At 40.7% G+C, this 20,045-nt stretch overlaps 1 protein-coding gene across 3 annotated transcripts in view; it reads left to right on the top strand.

Annotated features, from left to right (window-relative positions):
- The first annotated feature begins 8,015 nt into the window (after nt 1-8,015).
- BLTP3B (bridge-like lipid transfer protein family member 3B) overlaps nt 8,016-20,045 on the top strand; it is a 57,385-nt gene continuing 45,355 nt past the window's right edge. Inside the window, exons 1-2 of one of the 3 annotated variants that reach the window (XM_054074918.1) lie at nt 8,020-8,232; nt 15,600-15,746. Coding sequence is in view for 1 of the 3 variants with exons in the window: in XM_054074913.1 (XP_053930888.1) it covers nt 8,189-8,232 (44 nt within the window). In the remaining 2 variants the exon portion in view is untranslated. Of the gene's footprint in view, nt 8,233-15,599; nt 15,747-20,045 lie in introns of all 3 variants that reach the window. The other 2 variants (XR_008451322.1, XM_054074913.1) reach the window with 2 other exon arrangements.

The following is a 20,045-nucleotide window of genomic DNA, read 5'->3' as shown; positions in this document are numbered from 1 at the left end:
GTGAGATGAGGAAGCAGGAGGGCCACTCTGCTGCGCCAGCAGAAAAGGACAGATTTTTTAAAAGTTTGGGCTGCACACCCCCTAAAGTTTAAAGTTTTATCAACAAGGAAGACTTCAAGCCTTCATCTTTGGACCCCAGGAGGGGTCCTCACGACCACTCAAAAGACTGCGCATGCGAACAAGACATGGAGCTATGTTAATGATTTCTTGGAAAAGAGTATGTAATACATTTTGGGGAGATTAAATGAATATGCATAGATCTGTAACATAAAAGACTCACAGTTTTCTTGGTTGGTGTGCTTGTTTTTGGAGGAGCAATTCCTACACGTACCCAGCGCTGCTACTAAAGAGAATACCTGCTTAATGATGACTAGCCAGTTGCTATTGAGTTATTATCTCAGAATCCTTACCCAGCCACACCTAGCCTCCCACTTCAGTGAAGTGTGTTAGAAAGCAAGCGGGCTTGGAAACACTGCTCTTTGAATCAAGTTTGCAACCCAGGAGGCTCTGGGCACTACTTGGGCACCCTGTGTGAACAGAAACGTGGGAGGATGAGGCCAGGAGCATTCAGCCCTCAGCTTATGGTACCAAGAAGCCAAGGGACAAGTGTCCTCGTGGATTCACCGTGTCCGGGAGGCTGCAACAGTAATGCTCAGAGGGTGTTGGGGCAGGGGTAGGTGATGGCATATAGGACAGATGTGGGAGGGGCTCTCTGTTTGTGGAGTGCATTGATTGCAGGAGGTGTAATGTTTTTAAGCTGAAAGAGGGGAGGTTTAGATAAGATATTAGGAAGAAATGTTTTACTGCGAGGGCAATGAAGCACTGGGCCAGGTTACCCAGGGAAGCTATGGATGCCCCCTCCCTGGAAGTTTTCAAGGCCAGGTTGGATGGGGCCTTGAGCAGCCTGATCCAGTGGGAGATGTCCCTGCCTGTGGCAAGGGGGGTGGAACTAGATGAACTTTGAGGTCCCTTCCAGCCCAAGCCACATTCTGATACCATGGTGCTGGGGGTGATACAAGAAGCAATTACTATTACAAAAAGTGGAATATTTTTAATTTAAGCTAAAGTAGAGTTAGGTTTCATCTAAATAATTGTACTTTTTTGAAAGTTAGACAGAATGTCCCTCTGATAGCATGTTTTTTTTCAAGCAGTGTTTTTCTAGACAATGTTCATTCTTTGGAGATGATAGTGACTTGTTTGAAGCATGACCTGTGCTGAAGAGATGTCTCTTCTCCAGTAATCACCTCTGTTAACAGTCTCTCCCTGTCTCAAATGCAAGGTCAGGCACAGAGCTGGAGCCCGCTCCAGATTAGCAAGAGATTTGATGGTTGTGAAGTTCATGATAACATTAAAATAAGTCCTTGGGAAGTAATAGAATGCATAAGATACCTTTTCTGGGAAAATTCACACTCATGGATGTAAATGGGAAATACATCCTATTCCCGGCTCTTGTCTTGCTGCATATGATTGATGGAGATCACTCCCTTGCGTTGCCCAGGCCTGATAAAGGGTGCTGGCTTTCTAAAACTTCAAAACGAGTCTTAGAGGGTTTATTTGCTGGCATTTTCAGTATCAGTAGAGGGGTGCTGGCAGGGTCATACCCTTCTGGCAGGGGCACAGCGGGCATGGGGCTGTTAGTGGGAGAGCCAGGGAGAGGGATGGAAGCTGTTGTCTGGTGCGTGCAAGGTCAAAGGGCCCTTTGTGGAGAGGACCGTGGTGTCACAGGTAGGTGAGAGCAGTGGCAGCTGTGGCAGCTGTCTCCCTCCAGTGCACTGGAGGGAGAGGCAATGAGTGAAAATCGCTTCATGTGAGAAGCAAAAATCAGCGCTGGCCTCTGCTACATAAGAATGGCAGAGAGTGAAAGGGCAGAGGCTTTTTAAATTCCATCATCATTATTTTACTACAGTTCTAAGCATGCTGTAATCAACACTCTCTTATTACATATAGTATAAACCCCAGTGCTGTTGGTATTTGGTGTCACTGACCAGCTGTTTTGTCTAAGTCTGTGTCAAATATCATGCACCTTTATAGAATCACAGAACCACAGCAGTCCAGGCTGGCAGGGACCTGGAAAGACCATTTAGTCCAGCCTTTTGTGGGAAATGGAGTTGAGATTAAATGATCCAGCACCCTGTCCAGTCACATCTGGAAATCCTCCAGTGATGGAACTCCACCATATCCTCAGGGGAGGTTGTTCCAGTGATTGATTGGTCTCACTATAAATAAAACCATCTCCTTATATCAAGATTAAACCTTTCCCAGTGTCACTTGTACCTGTTGGCCCTTGTGAAGGGAGAGCCTCCACCTTCTTCATAGCCGCCCTCTAAGTACTTGAATACTGGGATGAGGTCCACCCTGAGTCTTTTCTTCTCCAAGGAGAAAACACCAGAATCCTTCAGTCTTTCCTCACAGGGTGGGTTCTCCAGATTTTGATCACCCTCATGGCCTTTATTTGGACCCTTTCCAGTCTGTCCACATATTTTTTTGAACTCTGGGAATCAGAGCTCGATACAGTACCCCTGGTGCAGCCTGACAAGTGCTTATGAGAGCAGGATGATCGTGACCCTGTCTCTGCTAGTAATGCCTCTGCAGGTGCAGCCCAGGATCTGATTTGCCTTCATTGCTGCAGTGGTGAACTGAGAGCTTGCTCTCCACCAGGACCCCAAGTCCCTTTTAGCGAGGCTGCTCCCCAGTCGAACAAGTCCTAGCCTGCCCTAGGCTCTTCGGTTGTGTCCTCCCAAGTACAGTCTTTATGATGAATTTTGCTTTATTTGTATGTTTTACTTACAGCTAGTATCTTTGTGGTTATCCAGTAAAATAGAAAGTGCATTGCAGTTTTGTGTCTGTATGTAATTGGCTTTCCCAGAAATGTCAGAACTTAAAAATAACTGCTGCTCTGTATGATTATCCAAACAAATATCAGCTGTCTTGCCATGAGCCAGGATGCTTAGCAGAACACATGGCAGTCTGATTTTAGACCAATCCTCATTACCTGCTTGTCAGTATCTTAAGGACAGCATCTTTAATCCCTGCTCTAGCAGATACATTCTTTGGTTCTTGAGGAAAGGCCACAGGAATTCTAGAATGCCTAATTTTCCAGTTCAGGGGTTTATGGATTCTTTTAAAGAACACTGTAAAGCATTGGTTGTTCTTCTTTGTGCATTGATAGGTATAGTAATAGTAAATTTGGGTTTTTTAATTAAAACACAAAATACACAAAACAAAATTGTGATCGGTGCTGTAGGTGTTCAGTGTTACAGTGAAACAAAATATTACTCTTAAAATCAAAGAATTGTTATTTTATCATTTTATTAATAATATAAAGTTCTTGGAAGACTAATTTAGACTCAACCCCATCACTATAGCTGTTGCTTTCATCTTGTGAAATTAAAGGTGAAAGCCAGAATGTAATTTGTCTCTTCTAGATACCAGCTCCCAGCTCTATGAGATTTTTGTCTGCTATCATTTAATGACTTGCATTGAATTTGGAGTTACTTCTGCTTTCTTTTTTTTAGCACTTACAGGTTAAGTGTCAGGCTTTTAACAGTTCACTTAGACTTATGTGTAGTGGTTGATATACATGAATATTTAAAGCCTCTCAGAGCCTAAGTTGGTATATTTACTGTCATTGCTAACTAGGGGCGACTCACATACATGTTTATTGAATTTGTTTACATATTCACCCACATAGTGCAATGACAATTCTGATAACTATTTTGTTGTTGATGGTGTACTTAACAGAGTTAGTAACATATCAAGGACAAATAAATATGACTTTCAAATGTCCACATGGTCAGTCAAACTTTGTACATTCCCCCCTAAAATAGTTTAGAATTGATATTTTGTGATGCTCTTTAACTTTGAGTAATGGTCAGTCAGTCTGCTTTAGCCTTGCACATCTGCATTTGAAGATGAATCCTTCATTATCTTTTGCATTACCCATATGAAGCCATGCTGAATTTCTCATTCTGCAAGTATGAAACAAAGCACTCACTGAAACCAAATCAGAACTTCTTGGGTCATGTTTTATTTGTTCTTTTTCTACAATTTTTACTGCTTTATTTAATGGGAAAACCAAAAGACTGTTCTTGATTCTGTGACCTTCGTGTTTCTGAAGTCGCTTGGCCTTTAGTTATGTTTTTTTTTTTTCTCTTGACATCATTCCAGTTTTCACAGTTAAGGAATCCACATGACATGAAAAGTCAAAATCCCTCTGCACACCCTGTAAAAAGGAGACAGCTGCTTGCATGCGCTGCTCTGCAGGAATGTGCAGCCTCAGAACGATTGAACTGTGCCAACTACAGAATTTGCAGGTTGTTGAGAGCATCCAAAGAAAGTTGTCCTTGAGGAAAATGTGATTGCACTCTTTGACCTGGACACAGCATCAATAAACTGAAACCCAGGCACCTTTCTTTATCTAGGTGACAGTGAAGACCTAGTTTGTGAATGACATGACTGCCTGATGGGAAATCGTGCACGTCCTATTGAATTGAAAGCGTTTGCTAATAGGCCCTAGAAGTTATCTGTGGTAAATACAAGCCAAATTTTTTCTTTGAGATAGTTTTAGTGTCATGGATACCCTCACAAATGAGATTTGTTCTTGGTAACAAGAATACCAGCTACTCCACAAGGGAGGGAAACCAGGAGCTGAGGGAGACAGTGTGTCCAGCAGGGCAGAACCTTGCCAGCTAGGGCCTGTTCCACCACCCCGAGCCAGGGAGGAGGGCAGGCGGGCATGGAAGGGCTGCCCAGAGCCCAGGTCACCAGGCAAGTGTGTGATGATGAAGCAGGTCTGAGGTCAAGCACAGAAGACAGTCCTCAGGTCAAGGTCAGGATCAGGTCTGGTGGGTTAACCACCCCTTCTTTTCTTCTCCTGTGACAGTTTCTCCTCACTGTGTGGGGAGTAATTTGGGTAAATCAAGAGCAAAGCGCATTGGTTACTAAATGAAGGAATCCTACATAGCAATGTTTATAAGTGCAAAGTAATCAGGAAGGCTAAAACACTCTTTCCTCTTTGTGGTTATCATATTAAGGTGACAGCTGATAACACTCACCATTTTCTTCATAAACAGTTGCCTTCCTCTGTTCAGAGCAGGAGTTGGTCTTTAGGACTTTGTATCAAACACCATTTTCACATCGTGGTGGTCTAGTTATCATGAACATGACAGCAGAAATTAATCTACCCACAAACATGGGGTAGATTGTGATTTGGCGAATCAGCCCAGAATTTTAATAAACACAGTCTGGAAATATCCAGACAATAATTTGTATCACATTCTAAAACAAAGTGTCAAACATTGAGTTCAAACCAAGCGACAAACTGGGCTCCTTATTCCGTACCCTTCTGAATCCTTGGGGAGTGTGTGGCTTGATCTATGCATTTTTCTCCATTCCTCTATTCAGTGTGCAGCAGGAGATGGGAAAGAACAAGAGGTCACAATTCGGATCAGCCCTGTTGGACAGGGATATTCCTGGTTTGCAGGACTGACACCAGTGAAGAGCCTCTGGACTTTCTCTTTTCTGACAGAGATGTGCTTGCAGGACACTTGAAAAGGAACACACAGCATGGGTCCTACTTTCCTGGCCCCTCGTATTTTCTTTCTTGATGAGAAGCTGATCCATCCTATATTGCTTGCATGAATATTGCTTCTGCAAGATACTGGTAGAATTTTTTTAGGTTCAGGAAATTGATTTTAAAACAGGAATAAAAGTATTAGCTTCATACATAGCTTATTCCCACCCTGTAAGTCTCTTTAAAGAATATAATGAGGTCAGTATTACACAACTGAGTGATTTTTTAAATGCCTGGAAAAATCAATTGAAAATGTTCATCTCTTGACCTATTTTTTCATCTGTTACGGCTTCATGGTTCTGACTTAAAGGTCCTTGGGATTTACATTCACTGCATGTAAATTATTAATCTAATGTGTATGAGAAGCAAAGAAAATAGTCTTTCCTCTGCAGCTCTAGACTGTATTAGACCCAGCAAGCTATTACAAGACATTTATTTTTTGTAACCAAGTTGGAAATTTTGCTACAGCATGAGAAGCTATTATCTCAAAATTAAAGTAATCCGTAGGCTTTGTAGTTAGCACACAAACATAGTGAAATGTGAGCAGCTGGTGAACAACCTGATTTTACAAGTCTAGAGGCTTGAGTAATTGTTGAGAAAGTCAAATAGTGAAAACTATAAACATATTAATTTATTGTGATACTATTATAAGTTTCTGCCAGAAAGCTTTCCTTCTCTCTCCACTCTGCTCTCATGAGACCTCACCTGGATTGCTGTGCTCAGTTCTGAAGCCATCAGCACAGGAGGGACATGGATCTGTCAGAGTGAGATCAGAAGAGGGCCATGAAGATGATCAGAAGGCTGGAATGGCTCCTGGACAAGGACAGGCTGAGACTATTGGGATTGTATAGCCTAGAGAAAAGAAGGCTCCAGTGAGACCTTATAGCAGCCTTCCAATGCTTAAAAGGAGCCTACAGGACACCTGGAAGGGGCTCTTTATCAGGGAGTGTAGTGAACAAGCTCTGCCAGACTCTTGCCTCTCTGACACCAGGGAAGAGATGATGATATCTTGATGATCTTAGAGGTCTTTTCCAACCTTAACAATTCTGTGACTCTATAAGTCTAAGAGCACAAAGAGCAATTATTAATACTAAATATCAACACACTTAGGTAATGCGCCTTTTATCAAGAGAAATCCTTGCTACATACTACATCCAGAGGTGGTGGTGGTGTTTTTGTTACACATAACACCTTTTATTCCACTTGTAACAGATTTTCAACAAAAATAACAACTGGATGGGTGACACAGGTGCAGGGAAGGGCTGGGTCCACCAGGAATACGCTCCACGGGCAGGTGGAAGGATGGAGCCTCAGACATTTTCAGAGTTTTGAGGGCTGATGAGAGAGCTGGCTGAGAAGAATCATAGAATGGTTTGGATTGGAAGGGACCTTAAAGACCATCCACTTCCAACCCCCTTGCCGTGGGCAGGGACACCAGGCTGCTTAAAGCCCCATCCAATCTGGCCTTGAACACTTCCAGGGATGGAGCATCCACATCTTCTCTGGGCTTCTTCTTTTCTGTGCCTGTGCCTCACCACTCTGATGGTGAAGAATTTCTTCCTAATGTCTAATCTAAATCTTCCCCCTTCCAATTTAAAGCCATTCCCACTCATCCTCATGAGGTTCAACAGGCCAAGTGTATGGTCCTACACCTGGGTCAGGGCAATCCCCACTTTCAGTACAGGTTGGGGTATGATATGATTGAGAGCAGTCCTGCAGGGAAGGACTTGGGGGTGCTGATGGGTGTGAGGCTCGACACCAGCCAGCAACGTGCGCTCGCAGCCCAGCAGGCCAACCATGTCCTGGGCTGCATCAAAAGAAGCATGGCCAGCAGGGCGAGGGAGGTGATTCTGCCCCTCTATTCCTCTCTCTTGAGACCTCATCTGTAGTATTGTGTCCAGTTCTGGAATCCTGAGGATAAAAAGGATATAGAGCTGTTGGAACAGGACCAGAGGAGGGCTACAAAGATGATCGGAGGGCTGGACACCTCCTGTATGAGGACAAGCTGAGAGAGTTGGGCTTCTTTAACCTGGAGAAGAGAAGGCTCTGAGGAGACCATGTAGTAACCTTCGAGTACCTGAAGGGTCTACAAGAAAGCTGGGGAGGGACTGTTCACAAAGGCTTCTAGTGATAGGATGAGGGGCAATGGGCATAAACTGGAGAGGGGCAGATTTAGACTAGACATGAGGAATGTCTTCATGCTGAGACTGGTGAGGCACTGGCACAGGTTGCCCAAGGAAGTTGTGGCTGTCCCATTCCTAGAGGTGTTCAAGGCCAGGTTGGATGGGCCCTTGGGCAGCCTGATCTGGTGAGAGGCGTCCCTGCCCACGGCAGGAGGTTGGAACTGGATGATCTCTAAGGTCCCTTCCAACCCAAACCATCCTACAATGGGCGGGCAGCGCTCAGCGGGGCGGGAGCCCCGCCCCCTCCCGCCCCCGCGGCGATGCTGCAGCCAAGATGGCGGTGGGCGCTGCGTGAGGGTGAGCGGCGGCTCCGCTCCCGGTGCGCTCCCCGCCCCGGGCAAGGCGAGGCGGAGGGATGACGCGCGTCCCCGTTCGCCGCCGGTCGTCGTGAGGGGCGGGGGGGGGAGGGCGGCGGCGCGGGCCGGCAGGCGCCATGGCGGGGATTATTAAGAAGCAGATCCTGAAGCATCTCTCCAGGTTGGTGCCCTGAGGGGGGGCGGGGGGAGCCGCGCTTCGTTGCGCCCGCGGAGGGGGAGGCTGCCCGGGGGTGACAGAGGCGGGGGCGGCCCCCTCGCTCGGTGACCGGCGGCGCGCGGGCGGCTCGGTCTGTGCGGGAGGGAGGGAGGCACCGGGAGAGCGAGTGAGTCACCCCCGAGCCCGCGCCGAGCCCAGCCGAGCCCGCGCCGAGCCGGGCTGCCGTGGTCGGGGAGAGCTGACCGCGCCCCGGAATGCGGGGGACGGCGTGGGAAAGAAAGCAGAGGGTAACCCAGATCCCTTCGTAATTCCAATCTGAGCGCCTGCGGATTGGGCCGGGGGACAAAGGCGATGCGTTCCCGTGCGGGCAAAGGGATGGAGTGAAGTTTGAGGTTTTCCGAGGGGCTGAAATGATATCTAACGTACCTTGTGGGTTAAGCAAAAATATAACCCAACCAAACAAAAAAAACGCTCCAACCAACCAGAAAAAAATCTCAACCTCTACTGTAAAATTTCATAGCTGTCAATGTCATTTGCCTGAAATCATATCTGACGTGCCTTGTAGGTTAGAACAAAAAAAAAAAACAAATGAAAAAAACCTCAACCAACCAACACCCCCCCAAACTTCGTAGCTGCCAATATTGTGTGCCTGAAAGATGTAAAACCAGCAGAAAGTACACAGCTGATTGATACAACTTCAAAAAGCCATATTACACTTCTCTCATTTTCTACAGACAGTACCTAAGTACCTATTAGGTACTTGATCTGTCATGGTATCACAGCATTATTAGTTTTCAGAGCTTACTTTTGTAAATTAAAAAAATGTAACCTTCAGTATTGGCTCCTTATTTGCTTATTTTTTCAAAATGTCTTACTCTGGTGTTGTGTGGTACTTCTGAAAGGTTTTTATTTTCATCAGTGCCGATAGACAGTCAAACAAAATTAAGTGACAGACTGTCATTTGACTAATCTGTTGATGGTACACAGGGAAAACACAATTCTCATTCCATATTCTTTGATCTCTATCCACTAAAGGTGATGTATGAAGCAGTAGTAGAATCATTTTTCTCCTGCCCTACTAATGACTTTTGTAGCTGGGATTGCTGGTAAAGAAATCTTGTCTTCACATGAAAATAACTGAGTACTGTGCAATAGGAAATGGGTTACGAAGATGTCATCAGCTTTGAGTCAGTTTTCTAACTGGAAATGTGCATGGACTTAATTTACTGATACAGCTCACTTCCTATAGTGCTATTTAGCAAGCTGTGTGGAAACAAATAAACTCTAGTTTCTGTGCTACAGGTTAAAGTCTAAAATGGTTCTAGGAAATGAGCATTAGTGACATGAACTGTTTTTTTCTTTTTCAGATAATTGCGTAGTTTAGAATTAAGTACTTTTTAATGTTTATAAATCTGTGTTTGCTTTCTTGTGTGATCTGATAATGCTAAGTCAAGAAGACTACATCAATTGATTGTGGCAAGTTTCATTCTTTTTAAGAAGCTTGTGGGATATATCTAACAATCTAGGGTTTGCAAGTTGAAGTTGAGGCTCATAATCCGTGTTATGTTGACATTAAAAGAGAATATAGGTATTATTATTATAAAGCCCCTTATTATTGGTGTTCTTAATCATATGATCAGATAATATCTTTTCTTCCTGCCAAACTGGTGTTTCAGTGGTTCCAGAAGCTGGTTACACAGGAAGACAGATTTCAGGTGGCATGAGCATCTGTAAGTCCAGGGACTTTTTAAATTTCAGGAACTTGTTTTTTCAACACAAATGGTAGTGTTCTTTATTTCAGAATTTTGTATGATATACTTTATAAGAACATGATTAAGGTAGGCTTCAAACACTGTTTTATTTCAGTCTGGAGCCAAATACATATGGCATTTCCTGTAATACAGAGGGTGCTAAAGAACACTTTCACTTTGTACTGTATTACTGTATTAGTTCCTGTTCTGCAGTTTTCATAGTTTCTCAAGACTGTTGGCTGTTTGCTATCTTCAACAAAGCAGGTGTTTAGTGGCAGGATTAAAATGTAGTCTGTATATAGTGAAGGAAGAGTGGAAAGAATTATCTTGTTATCTCAATTTACTTCTGTTTTTGAAGATCAAATTTAGTTTTGGATTTTTGAATGTTTGAACATAATATGAACATAATGAATAGAAGATTTGAACCTGTACCTTCAGTTACAGAGAAGTACTTTCCTTTTTTTTTGCCACAAATCACAGAGTTGTGGAATTGTTGAGGTAGGAAGAGGTCTACGGAGCTCATTTTGTCCAGCTCCCCCAAATCATCATTGATTTAGCAATGTTTTCTATGAAGACTGATGCAATATCTGTTACTCATGTGTTAACAATTTTCATCTTTCTTACTATCTGGGTACTATGTATGCACATTTCAAAGTGTTGTGTTATTCAGGAGCGTGGTTTCCATTTAGCAGTTTACTTTTAGATGAACTGATATGGACACCTGTGTTGTGAAGGAGCCTTATCATTCTACGTTTCTAAACTAGGGAAAATTTTTACATGGCTGTGAATCTTTAAGGTCTGAGAACAGGAAGAAGAGGGAAAGCCAAGGTGCATTTTGGAACAGCTGTGGTATCTAGATGTCTTTCTACCTTTGTGAAAGATTTTTCTTATTGCTGTGTTACAGCTCAGCAACAGTGAAGATAGTAGAGCTTATTTACTCAGCTTGTAACAAACCAGTATATTATGTCAGGATCTGGTGATGAGTTTTTCATTTTCTCACAGTCTTTTAAAAACTTCTAAAGTGTAAGTTATGTCCTCTGTCTTCAACATATGTTGCTTTTCTGGGAAAGAAAATGAGAAAGAGGGAAGATGGAAGTGCAGAGTAAAATAAATTTTTTTGTTGTTCTTCAGGTTACATGGTGCTTGGTGTAGGCTATGAAACTAAATGCTATCTGCTAAGCTGAAGACATGAGTTTGTCATTTGGAGGCTTGTATTTTTGTCAGCTCCATGTGTGTTAGGTGTGTTTTTTGTGAATGTGGATGGTGGAATGTCCTTATAATATATGTGCTCTAAAATGAAACAATTATCTGGTTAATGACATTATCCTTTACCAAGGTAGGAATGAGACCTTGTGCCTAGGAGTCTTCTGTGTAGTGTTTGGATTGCTTACCGTCAAAATCTTCCTCAGTGAACTAAAACTTGAGTTGAATTTTCCTATGAGCTATTACATGTTTTCATGGCTGGAGGCTTGTTGAGCAGCATCTTTTATTGCAAGATTTTCTGTGCACTGCTCTGTGTTCAGCGTTACTACTTTTTCTTCAGTTAGACTTTGTAGACAAGTGTATAAAAAACCCAATGATGTTACGGATTTCCAGTAGCACTCTAGGTTGCACTACACAAGTTCACAATACAGTCGTAGAATGGTTTGAGTTGGAAGGGACCCTAAAGATCATCTAATTCCAACCCCCCTGCAATCGGCAAGGACACGTCCCACTATATCAGGCTGCTCAAGGTCCCCATCCAACCTGTTCCTGTTAACCTGTCTGTAGTTATAAGGGGATCATCTTCACCACAGGGGTTTGAATCTTGAGTTGTTTGGATCCAGGATATTGACAGAGATTGAGTATTACTGACAGAGACTTGTATAAGGGTTTTTTCCAGGTGGTTTTGGGGCTTTTGGATGTTAGCGTCATTGACTAAAATTCGCATTCTAGGTAATAAGTGGCCTAGCCGACTCTTCTGTGTAAATATCTGTGATATCCATGCCTTTGAGTAAACAACAGTTCAGTTTTTCAAAATATGTTTGAGCAGATGAAAGAAAGCTTACAGACTTTGCCTCCATGCTGAGTTAATTAGTCCCATTGAACATGACATTCTTTGTCTCAATTACATATTAACTCTAAAGTTTACCAGTGATAAGACACCAACTTAACTATGTTCTTTGTTTGGATCTTATTTACTATTTTCAAAAAGAAAACAGGAGAGCTGTAAAAATGTTTCGTGTCGCAGAAATGCAAATTGGTTTCAGTTTGTGTCATTAGTTAATGTTCTGCCTGATCTTAGACCTTTGCTTTTGTTCATCTGAAGCCATAGATGTAAAAATACTAAGATTTCAATAGAAGAAAATTGCAGTAAATTTTGTGACAGTTTTTTTCACCTTACCATTGGGGAACCCTTCTAAAATGCGTATGAAGATTGGTTTTATGAAGAATAGCATACTAATTGTATGGATATGAGGAATCAGCTGGTTTCGCTATAAACAGTGATATACTCCATCATCTGGTACAACTTCACTAATACATGTCTAACCTAAATATTTGGCTTGCATATCACCTTGCTTTTATACCAATAAGATATGCCTGTTTGGTGAGGGATATAGCCACCTTGAGATCTGAAGAGACTCCTTGTAGAAGCGACCAGTGTAACACCCTTATTTGGCCCAAATGGTCTCATTCCTTCCCATAACTAAATAACCAAAGTTGTTTGGATGAGTTTTGAAGCTTCTGCTAGTAGCAGAAGAAGTAAAATTTTTGCTTATTTTCAGTTTTATGTATTCTACTTGTATATCGCTTCAGTTTTGTGGAACTTATCCAATTCTTCTAGCCAGCCAAAGAAAACAGACTGTGTACTTCTCCTAGAATAAGTGTAAAACAGCCTCACTTTCTGCTTGTACTGGAGATTTTACGGAGTATATTCTATATAATTGACTTTATTGGCTTCTGTGGTATTTGGGAAAATTGAAAAACACAACATAGACTTGAGAATCTACATTGTTCTGAATCAATCTATGTTAAATCTGAATGCTTTACGGAAAGTGTAAAATATACATCTGTCGTAAACAAATGCTGCACCTAGTGAAAAAGGAGTCTGAGAAAGGACAGATAGTAAAGCACAACTGCTTGAGACAGCAGAAGAGAATGAGGAGATAGAGCAATTTGAAGTTTTGTTATAGTCCTGTGTTTCTTATATTCCCGCGTGTTTGAAATTCAATGCTTTTTCCATTTAAGTGGAGGGTCTATGCCAACAATTTTGTCTGTGTGAATATGCTGGTAGTGTTCTGATGGGCATGAAGGCATGAATCAATGCTTTTTTTCAACACAAATAAAAAACTTTCACTTTCTTCTATTTTTTTTAGTAGCTTCATGAGTCATTACATTTTGAGCTTTTGTAATGGAACATCTTACAGAAGGCCAAACTGAAACTGTTGTGGTGCTTTATGAAGTTATTCCTGGTTTATCTCCAAAATACCTTTTTAATGTATTTGCTGGTAGAACTCTTAATCATTACATTTATTAAGATTTAAATCTATTAAATCTCGTGTTATACCTCAGAAGGATCTCCTGAGCTTTCAGTAGCATTTGTGTTAATAAAACGAGCTCACAGAATTTGATTTCTGGTTTTCAGTTAATTTTGCCATATTTTTGCAAATGTCTTATAAATCTGGATGTTGATTCTGCAGACATTTTATTTGTACAAAGAAGTTCTGCTGAAGCTTTGTTAAGTCAGACAACTCTTGTGTATACATTATAAAAATGCATTTGCACAATTAACAGGACTTATCACCAGCATTTTACTTGTATAGTATGCAACCATTTTCTTTAAATTCTCACAATATTTTTACTGGGAAATAAGTTTCAGAATGAAAATCATATTGAAGATTACTTTGTGTTCAAGTAGCTGATGTGCTAGTATCTAACGTTCTCTTGAAAAAGGGTATTGAAATAAAGCCTATGAGGAGTAAAATTGTCTTATGTTCTAATGATTATGGAGTATGTAAGAATCAAAACAAAGCCCAGAGTTACATTATTTGAAATATGATACTTCTGCTGAAGCCTTGATTTTTTTTTTTTTTTTTTTTTTTTAATATCAGGGGTATAAAGTTATCTACTAAATAACGTTCAGAGCGAGAGATGCCTGTTAAAGTGTATTTTATTTTATATTCTGCTTTCTTCTACAAGCAGATTGGACAAAGGACTTTAGATAATATCTGATGAAACATTAATAGAACTATAGGGGATTACACAAAATTACTTGTTTCACAGATATTTTGCAAATCATGAGAATCGTTACTAACAAGCAACTACACAAGATACGTAGGTTTTGGCTGCTAGCAGGGGAGCCCAGGTTTCTCAATCCAGTAGCTCCTGTAGGAGTTTTTCTGTCACCACTGTCGAGCTAGTGCTAGCCAGCGTTTAGATTTCTTAATTCTCTTTTCATCAGAAGGAACAGGAGAGGAAAATAAGAAAACAGCTCCCTCTCTGGCTGTGGCTTTCAGTACTTCCAGGCTCCTTTGTGCAGATGTGAGTCTTGTTGTGTGAAGCACGCCCCCAGCACATATTTTGTGCCGTGCAGCTTATCATATAGCTTGAGAATACCAGAGCTTTTATTTTCTCAGAGAGGTTGGCTTCTTCTGTTGTCTGACTCCCAAGGAGGCAACCTTGGGATCCATCTACCCAGGAATCTAGAAGTTAGGTGGTTGCTTGCTTCTCCAATAATTTTCATGTAGTTTCTGCCGTTGCTGGGGTTCTGAGAAAAGAGATCATTCATAACTACGTATCTGTAACTTACTTTAGTGATAAATCTCTTTAACATTGTTCAAATATCGCAACGAACTGCCTACTAAAGACACTGTCCAGATGCTTGCATTTCATTGTACCCAAAAGGATGAAAGTGTAGGAATTAATTTTATTTAGGCTGAAATGTCTTTTCAAAGTGAAGACAGTTAAAAAATGCTTTTTTTTTTTTTTAAATTACTTTGCCAAATTAAACATTCTGTTTTTCAGTTTTTGAAAAGCTTAGCATGCTAACGTTTCATAGTCTCCGAAATCAGAATGTCAGAAGTGCTCAGGCCTCCATAGTGCTGCCCCCAAACCAAAATCGAAGAAGTCCCATTCCCTGACTCTGTGGAGTCGTGTTTCTTTAGTGCTGGTTGTGAATAGGTGAAGTTGAGACACTGTGAAAAGGAGCAAATAATGTGGGCTGAGAAATCTTAGGCTAGGCAAACCAAAATTGAAAAGCTGTCTCCCATTTCAAAATAAACTAACTGTTCGGCTGCGTCTCTGGAGTATCTCCCTTCTTGCATTCCAGATAGACTTACTGAATATCTCTTACACCACTTGGCGATATAATGTAGACCTTGTCTGCATGATTAAATTTCTCTCCACAAGTTGTTCATTGAAATATGGCTGCAGTATTGTAGTATCGACAGCAGGGTAAATGCTCATGGGAATCTAGCTTTTTACACAGATCTGTTTCCTCTTTAGTTCTCTAATGTCATGATGTGTAAAAAACTGTTGTAAGTGCAGCTATCTTTAGCAAAAACTCTTACATTATTGTATCACTCCTTTTTCCCTTTGAACTTGATCCCTTGTGTGTTCCCTGTGTCCCGTTCCCTGCAGCGATCCCAGCTGACTCTGGTGGAGATCGGTATGCTGTGAATATCCTTTCTACCAAAATGAGTACCTGAAGCTTCTCAGAAGCCGTGGCAACTGACCACTTACTTTCACCAGGAATAGGGGCCTTTTGTCTGAATACCTTGCCCTCAGGTAACTTCCCCTCTCCCGCCTTTGTAGAGTAAAGAGGTGGTATGCATTTATATATATTTTGGAGTGAAATGGGCTCTATAATATGTTAATTGGGTTTTCTCTCTCCTGTTTGTTTCTGTAACTTACAGTTCTGCCAAAAAATTGTTTGCTGTGCATCTATGTTTGGTTTTTTTTTTTAAAGTCTTAAACTTAATTTGCAAAACTGGTTTGTGAAGTAAACCAGCAATCCCATTATAAACATACCTTTAGGTGCAATTTGTAAATGTAATCTCCTTAAGTGTTGTCCAATACCTGCAGACTATTTGGCATTTCCTATTTATAATTTTCACCTATTTAATTCCTTTGTGTAACTTGATGCTTATTACCTGTACTGATAGATATTTGAAGGATCAGTCAGCATTTAACCTAGTTTTCATAAGAGAATAGATGATTTTTTAGAATTAAGAAGTCCTTGCAGTTCCTGTCTTATTGAAAAGAACGTGTTTTATTGTGAGATCTGATTAGTTAGCATTAAAAGGGTATCTGCTAATGTCGCTTAAATAAATGATGTAGTTTCTGAAACGCAGATGTTTTCATGCTTTTACCCTGCATGTTACTTCTGGATTTTAAATTTATAAAACTGTTTTGCATCAAGTGTCTTTTCTTTCTGTTAGTTACAGAATGTTGTATTTTGACTGGAATGTGATAGTAACCAAGTATAACCAAATTCTCAAAATATTGTATGTTATTTTTGCTGCCCGCAGTACAGAAGTTGCATATAGCTTGCCACATATGTTTTAGTATATTAAGGATTTCATGTTACTTTGTACTCGACGTATGCATTAAGGTCTGTCATATATAGGATTGTCAAGTTTGGAACAAGTTTTTTTGGGTTTGATAGTGCTGAGCGATTCTGTGCTTGTGTAAATGGTATGTGAAAAGACTCATAGAATAGAAAAGCTAGTATTGAGTGAGGATTTATCATAAATGAAACAGAAATTACTTGAGTGATATTTTACTTACAAGATAATTAGCATTCATGCAGCGTAAGCTTCTCATTTATGCACAGTGCTTGGCTATGTCTAAACAGATCTGCTGCATGACAAATAATTAGATAACAGCCATTGGTGACAGCATCTGTTTCAGTTCTGCCTGTACCCGAAGAGCAACCAGTACAGATTTTCCAAATAGAAAGAAAATAATTCCCTGAATGTATTATTACAGAACTAACTAGGGGAAGCTTTATATACTATCAATTTAAGACAGTTAGTGGGAACGTCAGTACTGGAGAAAGTATGGAATGGGTCTTAAAGTGAAAGGATGAGTGTATTAAGCTGTCTTTAGGAAGTCAGCTGGAGTAGGAATACACTGAAGTCCTTCTGCATCGTGATGAAATGGAAGCAATTATATGGAAAGCATCAGCAAAGCAGATGTACAATTCAGCGCCCTGCCTCCTAGGATGGGAGAGGGAGGGCAGGTGATGTGACACTGCAGCAGATGCATTACACAAGTATTATGAGCTGGTTGTTGAGTCAGGTTCCTAATTAGTGATTTGCCTGAAGACTAAGATCTGTTTTTAGGCTATGATAAGTCAGAAATGATAGGTGGTTCAGGTCCTGAAAAGTGCCACTCTAAACTGTAGGGTTGTAGGTGGTGTTTTGGACTTGTCTAATGTGCTATAACTCATGGCCAGATGAGAGCAGTAGGTCCAGGCTGAGTGTACAAATGACAATGTCCTGTCCTTCTCTAGAGGGCTGGCCTGTTAGTATATTTGTAAGATGGTATGCGGCAGATCAAGCAGATCATCTCAGTGCTGCACATCTCGCAGGCCATGCAGGGTTTCCATCTTACACTCAGCCATGAAATACATACCTGACAATTCTACAGAACTTCAAGGTCTGATTAAATAGAGCATGGAGTCGTACGTGTGAGGTGGCTACAATACCAGTGGGTAAAGGGGTGACAATCGTTCTCCTCTTTACTTACAAAGTAAAGAACTTAAGTGTTTCTGTTTCAGAGTGTATCTGTTTAATCCTGGTATGTTGTAGGCATAAAAGGTATTGCCTCTAACTACAAACCCTACTGTGAGTGTGTGAGTGCCTTATTTTTTTTTCCTTTCAGCCTTTTTATTTTCTTACTGTATTCTGTTGTGGTGTTTTCATGGGCATTAAATTATTCTGTAATTAGTGTTTCCTTTTATTGACTTTAGATATGTTCTTTATTAGTTTTGTGTGTGTTTTTGTTCTTTTGTTAAGATAAATGAGTCTCCAATTAACCTTTTTTGTAATGTTCATTACCTTGTCATTAATGTTTCTTTCTATCCTCTCCATTTCTAAATTAGTTTTAATATTTTCAGAAATGTGAAATTAATATTTTCAGATATAGTGTCCAAGCTGAGGGCATGCCATCGTATTTTGTGGTGGTACTTAGTACTACTTACCATTCATTCTTTATATGGAGTAGTACTCTTAACATTCTTGTGTCCCAAGCAGTTTTTCATTGTGTCTTATCTTCAAGGTTTGCTGTCATACCTTTCACTTAGAACCCAGTAATTTCTGTGAAATATATCTTCATGTGTCCAGTATCTCACATCATCAGCGACTCAGCTGTTTTTGCAAAGCCATTTGCTGATGTGATGGGTTCCTCAGGTGGTCAGTTTTCTCTGGGCTTGATAATGAGACTTTAATGTTACCTGTCAACTTTTACACATTTTTATCTCAGCCTGTGGAGCTAAAATTACTTTACTCCAAATCTTACATAAACCATAGTTAATGGTTTCTTGTTGGGTGAAATACTACTTAATACACCACATTAAAATTAGAATATTCCTAGGTCAGCCAGGATCCACTCAATGGTTTCTGCAACTTCACAGTTCACCATTTTTTTCCAAGGCATTACTAAATATACTGAAGTGCCTCTGGATTTCTACGTATATGGACATATTAGATATTGCTGCTCTTGCAGTGTTCTGAGCAGTTTCTGCCACTCTTAAGTCCTTTCTGTATAGTTAATTGTATAGCAGCTTTTGTGATGCTTTTTGGTTGAGGTTTTTTTGAAGTACCAAGAGAAGATACCAGTTGCTTGATTCTAATCTTGTTTCATAGGCCTGAAGGATTAAAATAGACACTTTTTACAGAAGTTTGGGTTTTGTATTTGTTTTTTTTCCTTCCCCTGATGTATTGCATCCATGCAAAATTTTCACTAGTGCCATACTGCTTCAATACAGGTCAATCACTTGTTGTATCTGTAAACTCTGCCTGCCATTCATATAATGGCAGCTGAATCATTAATTCTGTATGACTGTAGTCCCTCTCACCTTTTCTTTTCTCTCCTGTTATACATGGATCAAGAAGGAGATATTTCTAAGAACTTTTGTAAATGTCGTTGTACTTCATGTTACTGGTATGCCAGAGTTGTTTTTTAATCTAGAGAGTCTGTCTTTTTCTCATGTAGGACTTGCCGCCGTCTAAATAGGTCTGAGCACCTTGGTAATTTGGATTTAACTAATGATGTGCTGCCATGGGAAAAATGTAGCGGTATTCCTGAACTCTGTATTTGCAGATGCTATTTTGTTCCTAATACCTAAGACACTGAATTTCTTATGGCTACAGGAAAGGAAATTAAAAAAAGAGTAAATTGTTGTGTTGCCTGCATCATGCCATTTGCTAAGGCTTTCATTTTTTACCTCTCTTATTCAAAGGTGAGGGAGATTTAGACTTCAACTTTTTTTCAGATCAAACAAGTTATTGAAAATCAGCTTTGATTTGTGGTGTTACACTGGATGAGAGGAACTCACTCATAAAAGTAAACATTGGTGATCCCAGTGCTTTGTTACTATGGCAGATGTGACAAAGCATTAGCTCTGTTCCTCTCCTATTTAAACACAAAGTCTTAAAATTTGAAGTGCCCCAGTGAGCAAATGATAGTAGACCTCCTACTCTCTGTTACCTAGGGTCATCGGAAGCAAATATCTTCTCAGAAATGCAATTGAAAAAAGACTGCTTTTCTTGCTTCAGAAATCATATAGAGTTCCTTAGCGATCTAATAACATGGTTCAGCCAGGTGGAACAGGACTAAAAACCAGTTATCGTTCTGTTCCATTTCTGCTATTTTATTATTAATACAGTTGCCAGTGCTTGTTAGGCTGTGTTGCCCCTTTTCAGAGCTTGTTATTTTGAACCTTGCATCTTTTTAAGGAGTCCTAGTTCATAACAAGGAGACAGGCAAAACATAGAACCATAGAATCATTTCAGTTGGAAAAGGCCCTTAAGATACTGAGTCCAACAGGAAACCTAACACTGCCAAGTCCACTCACTAAAC

The sequence above is a fragment of the Cuculus canorus genome, chromosome 1, assembly GCF_017976375.1.
Source record: "Cuculus canorus isolate bCucCan1 chromosome 1, bCucCan1.pri, whole genome shotgun sequence".
NCBI lineage: Eukaryota > Metazoa > Chordata > Aves > Cuculiformes > Cuculidae > Cuculus > Cuculus canorus.
Note: the sequence above shows the minus strand (reverse complement) of the source record. Positions and strands in the feature narration are given on the sequence as shown.